At 39.3% G+C, this 11,562-nt stretch overlaps 1 protein-coding gene across 4 annotated transcripts in view; it reads right to left on the bottom strand.

The window, feature by feature from the left end:
- Window positions 1-11,318, bottom strand: part of LOC110448710 (sulfide:quinone oxidoreductase, mitochondrial-like) — a 22,250-nt gene extending 10,932 nt beyond the window's left edge. For 3 of the 4 annotated variants that reach the window (XR_002462760.1, XR_002462759.1, XR_002462758.1), the window contains exons 1-6: window positions 10,698-11,318; window positions 5,637-5,807; window positions 5,138-5,191; window positions 1,894-2,091; window positions 926-1,029; window positions 635-740 (exon numbers count right to left, since the gene is read on the bottom strand). Coding sequence is in view for 1 of the 4 variants with exons in the window: in XM_021495096.1 (XP_021350771.1) it covers window positions 635-740; window positions 926-1,029; window positions 1,894-2,091; window positions 5,138-5,191; window positions 5,637-5,807; window positions 10,698-10,901 (837 nt within the window). In the remaining 3 variants the exon portion in view is untranslated. The remainder of the gene's footprint in view (window positions 1-634; window positions 741-925; window positions 1,030-1,893; window positions 2,092-5,137; window positions 5,192-5,636; window positions 5,808-10,697) is intronic. The other variant, XM_021495096.1, reaches the window with a different exon arrangement.
- Window positions 11,319-11,562: the final 244 nt, after the last annotated feature.

The following is an 11,562-nucleotide window of genomic DNA, read 5'->3' as shown; positions in this document are numbered from 1 at the left end:
TATGTCAACTCAATTTATGTATCATGTCATACTGAAACCAGCAAACAATCAGTATACATATCATGTTATACTGAAACCAGCAAACAATCAGTATACATTCAGGTATATGTCAACTTAATTTATGTATCGTGTCATACTGAAATCGGCAAACAATCAGTATACATTCAGATATGACAACTCAATTTATATATCGGGTTATACTGAAACCAGCAAACAATCAGTATAAATTCAGATTTGTCATCTCAATTTATATATCATGTCATACTTAACCAGCAAACAATCAGTAAACATATCGTTTTATACTTAAACCAGCAAACAATCAGTAAACATATCGTTTTATACTTAAACCAGCAAACAATCAGTATAAATTCAGGTATGTCAACTCAATTTATATATCGTGTCATACTGAAATCAGCAAACAATCAGTATACATTCAGATATGTCAACTCAATTTATATATCGTGTTATACTGAAAACAGTATTATAATATAGAGGACTTCACATTGAACAGTTGGGTTATGTCTTGCAGGGAATAATTTACTGTTAATATCAATGTAAGTTTCTAATTTTCACTTCCAAGAACTATATTTTTCACTTCGTTGAGATTGACCACCATAGTTATCAAGCTACCCACCTTAAACACCTCCATTTCCCCCGGCTTGTCGAGGTTCTCGAACACAGCCTCACGCTCCGACGCTCGAACCTCCACCAGGTTCCTCTTGTAGTTCACTTTGATATTTCTAAAACAATGAAATTTTCTTTCGCTACATTTCTCTGTTATTTCAACACTCCGTTTGATATTCAGTGGTACAAATGTCAAATCTAAATGGTGAACATTCAAGCTTTAGACACTTGGTATCCATCATGACTAACGTTCATTGAGATGATTTCAGTGAAGTGATCTAGTTTGGTAGGATGTACTCACCTGGAATCTATGACCTTCTGTAAACTTTCTGCGTATTTCTTCACACCAAATATTACACCCAGGGCGGTGTTGAATAGAACTTCAGAATCGTTTCTTGTGTTGTTCTGAAACATAAAACAAACAGTCAGTACAATGAATTCCCTGTCAACTCTCCCGAGATTTGGTCGATAAGCAAAGTTGCTGTGAAAATATAAAACTACTCAAAACTTAACTACACAAAAAATACTTATATAACCATATAATACATATTAAAATGTATCTGAATATATATATATATACTTAGTCACCAATATTATAATACTGAATATTAACATCAATCATATATTCCTCTTAATTATGAAGGAAAATGGCAGAAAATTGTGAGATTGTGTAAAGTTCAATGTTCAGAAGATTTCTTTACATTCATTTTATTATCAAATATAAACTCACATTGATTAATTAACTTACATGTTTATTTCAGTTTCATCCTTGATACTCAAGGGGTTACACTCACTTTCGCTCTCTACACCCCTTGAATATGTCATAGCAAAATTGAAGGCACATGGATAGCTATTTGATTGGTCTCTGGTAAAGTTACCTGACCAATCGTTATGCTGATACGATGTACCTGTTCTTTGATGATTACAGAGGAGCGACATTCGACTTCAGACAGTCAATTTTACCATTACGTGACCGCGAGATTCTTTTGATATACATCAAAGGATCAAACTAGTCTTTCTGTCTCATCCACAACGTGGCACACACTGAGCCTTCAGTTTTGTTTTTATGACATATTCCAGGGGTGCAGAGAGCGTGAGTGAGCGTAACATCTGGACGTCGAGGATGTTTCAGTTTATACTACAGCTAGAACTTTTTGGTACTCAATTTACCAGGTGAGACAGGTATAAAGCTAAAAAAGTTTCTTATTCAATACAAATGTTTATCAAAGGTTAATTTTGGACGGTGATACAACCAGTTATTTATCTAACCTTTCTAAAGAGTTCCTCAGCAAGGTACATAATCTTCTGGGGAGCGCCGGCACATTTGATGGGTGTGTTGGGAAATGTGAATATGGCATTACCTCCCTTGAATCTCTGTATGGCTGGGTAAGTGTTGACCACTGTCTTTGTCCAGTAGTTTGACACGACCTGAGGGTCAAGGTCAAATGCCTCCGGAAGTCCCTTGATCTGTTAGCAAGGCAGCAAAACACTGTATTTGTACAAGTTGAAAAGACATGACTTTTTCGATGATTGTTTCAATTTTGAGAGATAATCTGAGGTTAGTGTGGACTGTTATGAGGTGTAAATATTTTTGGTGCAACAGAGCTTCTTGTGGCTGGTTACCAGAATCATCACTTACATAGGTACACAACAGGAGTAGAAAAATGCACAGCCAGATCAGGGGTTCAAACCTGGGACCTTCCGAACCAATTGAGCTACCTGGTCGCCAGGCCGTTTCTGTTACATTCCTTTCTCCTTTTTCTAAGTCTTTCCCCCGAATACATCACTATTTACAATAAAGGTTTGGGTATTCCCTTGCCAAGCACACACCAAATGTTTGAAACAAGTGTTGGTCACAGGCACCTCTGTAATAGGAGAAGAAAATGCACGGCCAGACCAGGGTTCGAACCCGGGTCCCTCCAAACTCTAGACGCACGTTCTACTAATTGAGCTACCTGGTCGTCAAGGAACGACCCAGTCTAGTTCCAATACATATAGATAGGATTCATCCAGCAAAGGACACCTCTTAACAACCCGATCAAAACAATATCCTTATTTCCTACGATACCTTTTAACATTATAGACTACCATATAGTATAATACAGGTTGTGTCATTATACAGTCCTAGAGTTATACTTCATCGCTGGACAAGCTAGCTAGCCAGTACAGTAGTTCTTTTCTACATTCATCGCTGGACAAGCTAGCTAGCCAGTACAGTAGTTCTTTTCTACATTCATCGCTGGACAAGCTAGCTAGCCAGTACAGTAGTTCTTTTCTACATTCATCGCTGGACAAGCTAGCTAGCCAGTACAGTAGTTCTTTTCTACATTCATCGCTGGACAAGCTAGCTAGCCAGTACAGTAGTTCTTTTCTACATTCATCGCTGGACAAGCTAGCTAGCCAGTACAGTAGTTCTTTTCTACATTCATCGCTGGACAAGCTAGCTAGCCAGTACAGTAGTTCTTTTCTACATTCATCGCTGGACAAGCTAGCTAGCCAGTACAGTAGTTCTTTTCTACATTCATCGCTGGACAAGCTAGCTAGCCAGTACAGTAGTTCTTTTCTACATTCATCGCTGGACAAGCTAGCTAGCCAGTACAGTAGTTCTTTTCTACATTCATCGCTGGACAAGCTAGCTAGCCAGTACAGTAGTTCTTTTCTACATTCATCGCTGGACAAGCTAGCTAGCCAGTACAGTAGTTCTTTTCTACATTCATCGCTGGACAAGCTAGCTAGCCAGTACAGTAGTTCTTTTCTACATTCATCGCTGGACAAGCTAGCTAGCCAGTACAGTAGTTCTTTTCTACATTCATCGCTGGACAAGCTAGCTAGCCAGTACAGTAGTTCTTTTCTACATTCATCGCTGGACAAGCTAGCTAGCCAGTACAGTAGTTCTTTTCTACATTCATCGCTGGACAAGCTAGCTAGCCAGTACAGTAGTTCTTTTCTACATTCATCGCTGGACAAGCTAGCTAGCCAGTACAGTAGTTCTTTTCTACATTCATCGCTGGACAAGCTAGCTAGCCAGTACAGTAGTTCTTTTCTACATTCATCGCTGGACAAGCTAGCTAGCCAGTACAGTAGTTCTTTTCTACATTCATCGCTGGACAAGCTAGCTAGCCAGTACAGTAGTTCTTTTCTACATTCATCGCTGGACAAGCTAGCTAGCCAGTACAGTAGTTCTTTTCTACATTCATCGCTGGACAAGCTAGCTAGCCAGTACAGTAGTTCTTTTCTACATTCATCGCTGGACAAGCTAGCTAGCCAGTACAGTAGTTCTTTTCTACATTCATCGCTGGACAAGCTAGCTAGCCAGTACAGTAGTTCTTTTCTACATTCATCGCTGGACAAGCTAGCTAGCCAGTACAGTAGTTCTTTTCTACATTCATCGCTGGACAAGCTAGCTAGCCAGTACAGTAGTTCTTTTCTACATTCATCGCTGGACAAGCTAGCTAGCCAGTACAGTAGTTCTTTTCTACATTCATCGCTGGACAAGCTAGCTAGCCAGTACAGTAGTTCTTTTCTACACAGCCTCTTATAATACTAGAACTGTCACCTATGGGCTAACTAATACCCCGCATTCTGGCTGCTTGTTGCCCCTGTAGGAGCTAAAAGATAAAGGGTCATGAAAAGTCTAACCTCGGATGTTGTACCGACAGACCGATGGAAAAGACAAACACCACTACTGTGACCTTTGACTCAATAACCTAGTAATTTTGTCACAATGTAGTTTGCATCCATGCTACATTTACTCTAAGGTATGTGTATACAAAATACTTACCATTTTTGCGATAATTAGCAATTTCAGTAACATAATGCATCTGTGACCTTGTGACCTTGGAAGATTGTCACAATATAGCCTGCATAATTGGCTACGATACTCTAATGTATATGTGTATACAAAACACCTAATGTTTCTGAGATATTTAGCCGTTTCAGTAACATAATTCATTCGTGACCTTTGACCCTAAGACCCAGGAAGTTTGTCAGTGGAGTAGCTTTCATTAATCCCTACAATATTCCAAGGTTTATGTGTATACATAATACCAACCATTTTACCGAGATATTTAGCCATTTCAGTAATGTAATATACCGTCTACGGAAGTCAAGGGCCATAACTCTAGTAAATATTGAAGGAACATAATGGCGTTCTGGGAGACACAAGTTCATTTGAGGTTTAACATGTGTAAAGTTTCATCTAAATCCATGCATAAACCTAGGAGGATTAGGAGGTGCAATATTTTGTCTACAGACAGACAGACGGACAGACGGACAGACGAACAAACGACGGACGGCTTGACAGACAGACGGACAGATAGCCAGTGAATCCAGTATACCCCCTAACTTCGTTGCGGGGAGTATGATAAGAATAATTATTTATTCTTGATAACATATTGAGCTAAAGCTCATATTACATATGGTCAAGATACAATGTATGATGAAATGTACAATATTTACAGTATATTGAATTAAGATTGACCTTCACTTTGTGGATATTTTATCTATCACTTACCTTGTTGAAGTTCAGCTGTAGTCCCATAGCAACCACCAGGTAATCATACCCGACCTGAAAGTGAGACAAATAATGTGAAAAGGCATTGATGTATTGATAGACGAGGCATTAATATTCTTATCACAGGAGCTTTACAGAAAACCTTCTGACAGTAGGGTACTTAAATCTGATGTAGTCATTAACAATTCCCCAAGTGTTGACACAAGTTATATATAAATTTAATTACATTAACATGTCATACTAAATGATTGAATAATTATAAAAAAAATCAAAACAACTTTCTTTTAAGACTTTTATGGGGCCTTGATCAAGGAATTTGTCATTCAGTCAAATTAAGCCCTGTCATTTTTATGAGGTGAAAATACACTTGATAGACAGACCATGTGTCGGTACGGTAAACGTTTATTTCACTTATTTCTGATATATATAAGATCAGACTTAACCAAATTTCCATGTCCACTCTCAGAGACCTAGACAGTTTAAGACTGATGAAGAATACCTCTTCCCCGCTGGCTGTTGTGACCTTCTGATTGACCGGATCGAATTGAACAGCTTTTGATTCAATCCAATCACATTTGGCTGGTAGGACAGACTTCATCGGTCGAGCTGTATCGGACAGGGTCTTGATTCCTCCGCCCACCAGCGTGAACATCGGCTGGTAGTAATGGGTCTGTCAAACAAATCGAAGTAGTGAAGATCAGGCAAAAAAAAAGAAGTTTATGTTTCAGGTAACGTGGCTAAGAAAATAGGGTAAGTCGATTTGAAGGGTTAGATTTGAAAGTATATTCCCCATTCTATTTTCAGTAACAATGACCTTGACCTTAGGAGTTTGTTTAACCCTTTCAACCCTATGTAACTTTAGTAAACTGTTCCATACTTTGACCTGGATGAGTCCATTATGGTCTACAGTGGTGAAAGGGTTAACCCTTACAACATTGCACAGGGATCCAGTCTTTCCATAACTGCAATCTGTAACAGTCAACCCGTACCAAGATTAAGTTTATCCGTACCAAGATTTCAGTTGTTCCGTATCAAGATTAAGTTTATCCATACCAATATTTCAGTCATCCCGTACCAAGGAATTTTTTTAAGGACTTAAGTATTATATCTGAACCATACATATTTCTCATAAATTTACGTCAAATCAGCGACATAAATTACAGCCGAATGCCGTTCAAAATAAAGAATATATATGCGTATTGTTTCTCATGAAATTATCGGTATGGTTGGATAAGGGGAGGTAACTTGTAGCAAACATGAAATTTCAAAAAAATATTGACTTTTGGAATTAAAAATAAATCTGAAAACGAAAGTGTGGATAGACAATTAGACAGAGGAATGGTCTGACAACCCTGGTTCAGGGCCCTAATGTTAAATAACATTATCAAACATGTATCTGTAAACTTGATCACACTTTGCAATTCTCAGACAGATTTTAACCCTTCTTAATCGACTTAAATGACTGGCCTGTGACTGTATACAGGTTATTATATAACCACCAGTATGTATGACTGGCATGTGACTGTATACAGGTTATTATATAACCACGAGTATGTACGACTGGCCTGTGACTGTATACAGGTTATTATATAACCACCAGTATGAATGACTGACCTGTGACTGTATACAGGTCATTATATAACCACCAGTATGTATGACTGGCCAGTGACTGTATACAGGTTATTATATAACCACCAGTATGTATGCCTGGCCTGTGACTGTATACAGGTTATTATATAACCACGAGTATGTATGACTGGCCTGTGACTGTATACAGGTTATTATATAACCACAAGTATTAATGACTGGCCTGTGACTGTATACAGGTTATTATATTACCACCAGTATGTATGACTGGCCTGTGACTGTATACAGGTTATTATATTACCACCAGTATGTATGACTGGCCTGTGACTGTATATAGGTTATTATATAACCACAAGTATTAATGACTGGCCTGTGACTGTGTACAGGTTATTATATTACCACCAGTATGTATGACTGGCCTGTGACTGTATCCAGGTTATTATATAACCACCAGTATGTATGAGTGGCCTGTGACTGTATACAGGTTATTATATAAACACCAGTATGTATGACTGGCCTGTGACTGTAAACAGGTTATTATATAACCACCAGTATGTATGCCTGGCCTGTGACTGTATACAGGTTATTATATTACCACCAGTATGTATGACTGGCCTGTGACTGTAAACAGGTTATTATATAACCACCAGTATGTATGAATGGCCTGTGACTGTATACAGGTTATTATATAACCACGAGTATGTATGACTGGCCTGTGACTGTATACAGGTCATTATATAACCACCAGTATGTATGACTGGCCTGTGACTGTATCCAGGTTATTATATAACCACCAGTATGTATGAATGGCCTGTGACTGTATACAGGTTATTATATAAGCACCAGTATGTATGACTGGCCTGTGACTGTAAACAGGTTATTATATAACCACCAGTATGTATGAATGGCCTGTGACTGTATACAGGTTATTATATAACTACCCGTATGTATGACTGGCCTGTGACTGTATACAGGTTATTATATAACCACCAGTATGTATGACTCAGCAACGTACACGTTTATAGATTTTTTGATCTGATAACATGAAATGTATTTTGTCTCTGAAAAGAAAGGGGTGTACGTGTATATCAGGACCAGTAGTTAGGTAGTGAGATTCATACAACTATGCTTTAGTTTGCATCACAGAATTAAAACAGATTAAGTACTGAGGTTATCAAACTTAACATGACATTGGTTTGTGATAAATACTGTTTTTAAGTACTGAAACTTTATTTAACTGCACAGTAGCTAGGGCACCAGTAAACATTTATATTTGTCAAACGTGTCATAACCACACATAAATCTAGGTTTTGTTACATAATGGACTAACTTGAAGCCACATAGTTCCTTGTCTATGGTAAGACCACACCACTGTCAAATCTCTGTATGATCATCAGTCAGCCCACACCACTGTAACATCTTTGTATGATCATCAGTCAGCCCACACCACTGTCAAACCTCTGTATGATCATCAATCAGCCCACACCACTGTCAAATCTCTGCATGATCACCAGTCAGCCCACACCACTGTCAAATCTCTGTATGATCATCAGTCAGCACTGTCAAACCTCTGTATGATCATCAGTCAGCCCACACCACTGTCAAACCACTGTCAAATCTATGTATGATCATCAGTCAGCCCACACACTGTCAAATCTCTGTATGATCACCAGTCAGCCCACACCACTGTCAAATATATGTATGATCATCAGTCAGCCCACACACTGTCAAACCTCTGTATGATCATCAGTCAGCCCAAACCAATGTCAAACCTATGTATGATCACCAGTCAGCCCACACCACTCTCAAATATATGTATGATCATCAGTCAGCCCACACACTGTCAAACATCTGTATGATCATCAGGCAGCCCAAACCAATGTCAAACCTATGTATGATCACCAGTCAGCCCACACCACTGTCAAACCTCTGTATGATCATCAGTCAGCCCTCACCACTGTCAAATCTTTGTATGATCACCAGTCAGCCCACACCAATGTCAAACTTCTGTATGATCACCAGTCAGCCCACACCACTGTCAAATCTCTGTATGATCATCAGTCAGCCCACACCACTGTCAAATCTATGTATGATCATCAGTCAGCCCACACCACTGTCAAACCTCTGTATGATCATCAGTCAGCCCTCACCACTGTCAAATCTTTGTATGATCACCAGTCAGCCCACACCAATGTCAAACTTCTGTATGATCACCAGTCAGCCCACACCACTGTCAAATCTCTGTATGATCATCAGTCAGCCCACACCACTGTCAAATCTATGTATGATCATCAGTCAGCCCACACCACTGTCAAACCTCTGTATGATCATCAGTCAGCCCTCACCACTGTCAAATCTTTGTATGATCACCAGTCAGCCCACACCAATGTCAAACTTCTGTATGATCACCAGTCAGCCCACACCACTGTCAAATCNATGTCTCAGGTGACCTAAAAAGGGAGGAATGTAGCGGAAGTGGGCTGGGTCTGTTGTCGGCGACCGGATAGCTTAATTAGTAGAGCGTCCTTCTAGAGTTTGGAAGGTCCCGGGTTCGAACCCTGGCCTGGCCGTTATATTTTCACTTTCTCTGGTTAAAATATTTGTTGTTTGGATCTTTGACCTCCAACAATGACCCCTCTATATCAACTTGGATTTGCTAGACAACATGGTCAGACAATGATTGATAGGCACTTATCAGCACCCAGAAGTTAGGATCAATAAAAGCATTCCAATGATTCGACATTCAACCCCTTTCCATGACCTTGACCGTTCGAGTTCACACTAGCCATGGAAGTACTGAACAACACTGTTCAGGGTACACTTTTATAAACATTTCTTAAGAAAAGAGTTCAGTAGTTTTGATTAAAAGAAGGTATAGTCCAGACCAAGTATTACAATTATCTGATCTTTGACCCACCCCATGACCATGACCTTTTTGGCCACACACCTAGAGGTGCTAAACAACACACACTCTGTTCTGACAGTTCACGATACATATATATGTGAAGTTTCCACAGAAAAGGTTATGTAATTTAGTTTGAAATATATGGTCGAAACAATATCTATTCTAAAACTGCATGGATTGAAAATTAAAATTAAGAAGAGATCCCAAAGGGATCTTGGCGCCCACCTTTGTACCATCTCCATTAGTTCTTTGTCAGTTCGATCTTTTCTCTTCTTTCCTCTGATCTGTTTGATCGAGTCATGTTAACAGTAAATGCACCTTGAGGTAACTTTTGATCTAAACTTAATACTGATGTGTATGAAAGCTAACTTTCAAAGTGAGTTTGTCATTTCACATATTTACTAGTACAGTGTGAAATAAATAGAATCGATCATTGCAATATGAGAAAGATCTGTTTAGTTCTTCTTTTAACCCATTTTGTTTTTATGATCAGTCTCAAAATATAACATACACAACGACGGATCAAGGGGAACCTACATTTAAAATTTGAGAAAGATCCCTCCCGTACTTCCCGAGAAATAGCGATAACAAACTTTCACTATCAAAATCCAAGATGGCTGCCTGTCGGCCATGTTGTTTATCCGATCAGTCTCAAAAGTTACCCTGCACAGCTTAGGACCAAGGGGAACCTGCATATAAAATTTGAGAAAGATCCCTCCGGTACTTCTTTGGAAATACCGATAACAAGAATTGTTTACGGACGGCCGGCGGACGGACCACGGACCACGTCACGGACGCAGGGTGACAGAACTGATCTACACGGTCTAAATATGATTTAAGTCTTTTATATCATATATATCTTTAATGTATACATATTATGTTTGTCATATCTTGAGACAATGATAGCAAGCCTTTATATAAGCTAGTACGACTGGAGAGCAAATGTCGAGGCCACTACCTTGATTATCTAAGTCCGTGCCTTGACCGATAAACTGATATTACGTTCAGTGTCAATATTTTTCATACATACACAAATCTGGAATAAATCAATGACAACGTTCAGTTTACCTGACTGGGCTCGATGACTGCCACATTTCCTGCTCCGAGTTTTCTGACGAACTTGGCAGCGACTGCACAGCCCCCGGCCCCGCCACCAACGACAACAAGTTTGTAGTTCTTCTGAAAACTGAGCGAAGTAGAAAAGTTTCTTGACCTAGATTTTAATCCTTCTAAAATGACAACTCGAGAATTTTGTAGAACCTTTCCTGCCATATTGATGTAACCTCCGATTATCTGCGTTAATGCGGTATTCCAGCCAGCGCTGTCGTCTGCATTGGTGTGAGGACGTGATATGTGCTCGTTTACTCCGTCTCGCCTGGCTGGCACACATGTGGAACGTGCTTTGGCCGACCCGGAAGTTGTCCTACAAGGTTATGTCAGGTTATATCAATGATAAAGACGTTCACGTACTAAATTCCAACCGGTGACATGACCTAATGGGTCTATACCACTGGGATTACTTACCAACATAAAATTATATAGATAAATATGCTCGTTTGTTCTGTTAGAGTATTTTCTCGACGACGGTTAGGCCTAAGTACAGTCAATATTTGAGCACGTGGATCCTAAGCTAACGATTCATGTAGCGGCGCGTACACTAACGTTGATGCCGTCCCCAGTAGGCCTATTGTTATTGTGCCAGGGACGTTGAACTATTAAATAAACATAGGTCACTAACAGGGTTTGTGCTATAGACTGTGTCCTAGGAAATGGGCTTGTCAATACGGCACGCTAAATCATTAACCTGGTTCACTGACTATGATGATGCAGATTTTTCTAACATCCTTTAATTCGTACATGAACGTTGAAACCCCGTTATTTAGAAATAAGTTCCAAATATAAATAATAACTGTTAATAATATAACATCTCTGA

This window comes from Mizuhopecten yessoensis, unplaced genomic scaffold (assembly GCF_002113885.1).
Source record: "Mizuhopecten yessoensis strain PY_sf001 unplaced genomic scaffold, ASM211388v2 scaffold4179, whole genome shotgun sequence".
Lineage (NCBI taxonomy): Eukaryota > Metazoa > Mollusca > Bivalvia > Pectinida > Pectinidae > Mizuhopecten > Mizuhopecten yessoensis.
Note: the sequence above shows the minus strand (reverse complement) of the source record. Positions and strands in the feature narration are given on the sequence as shown.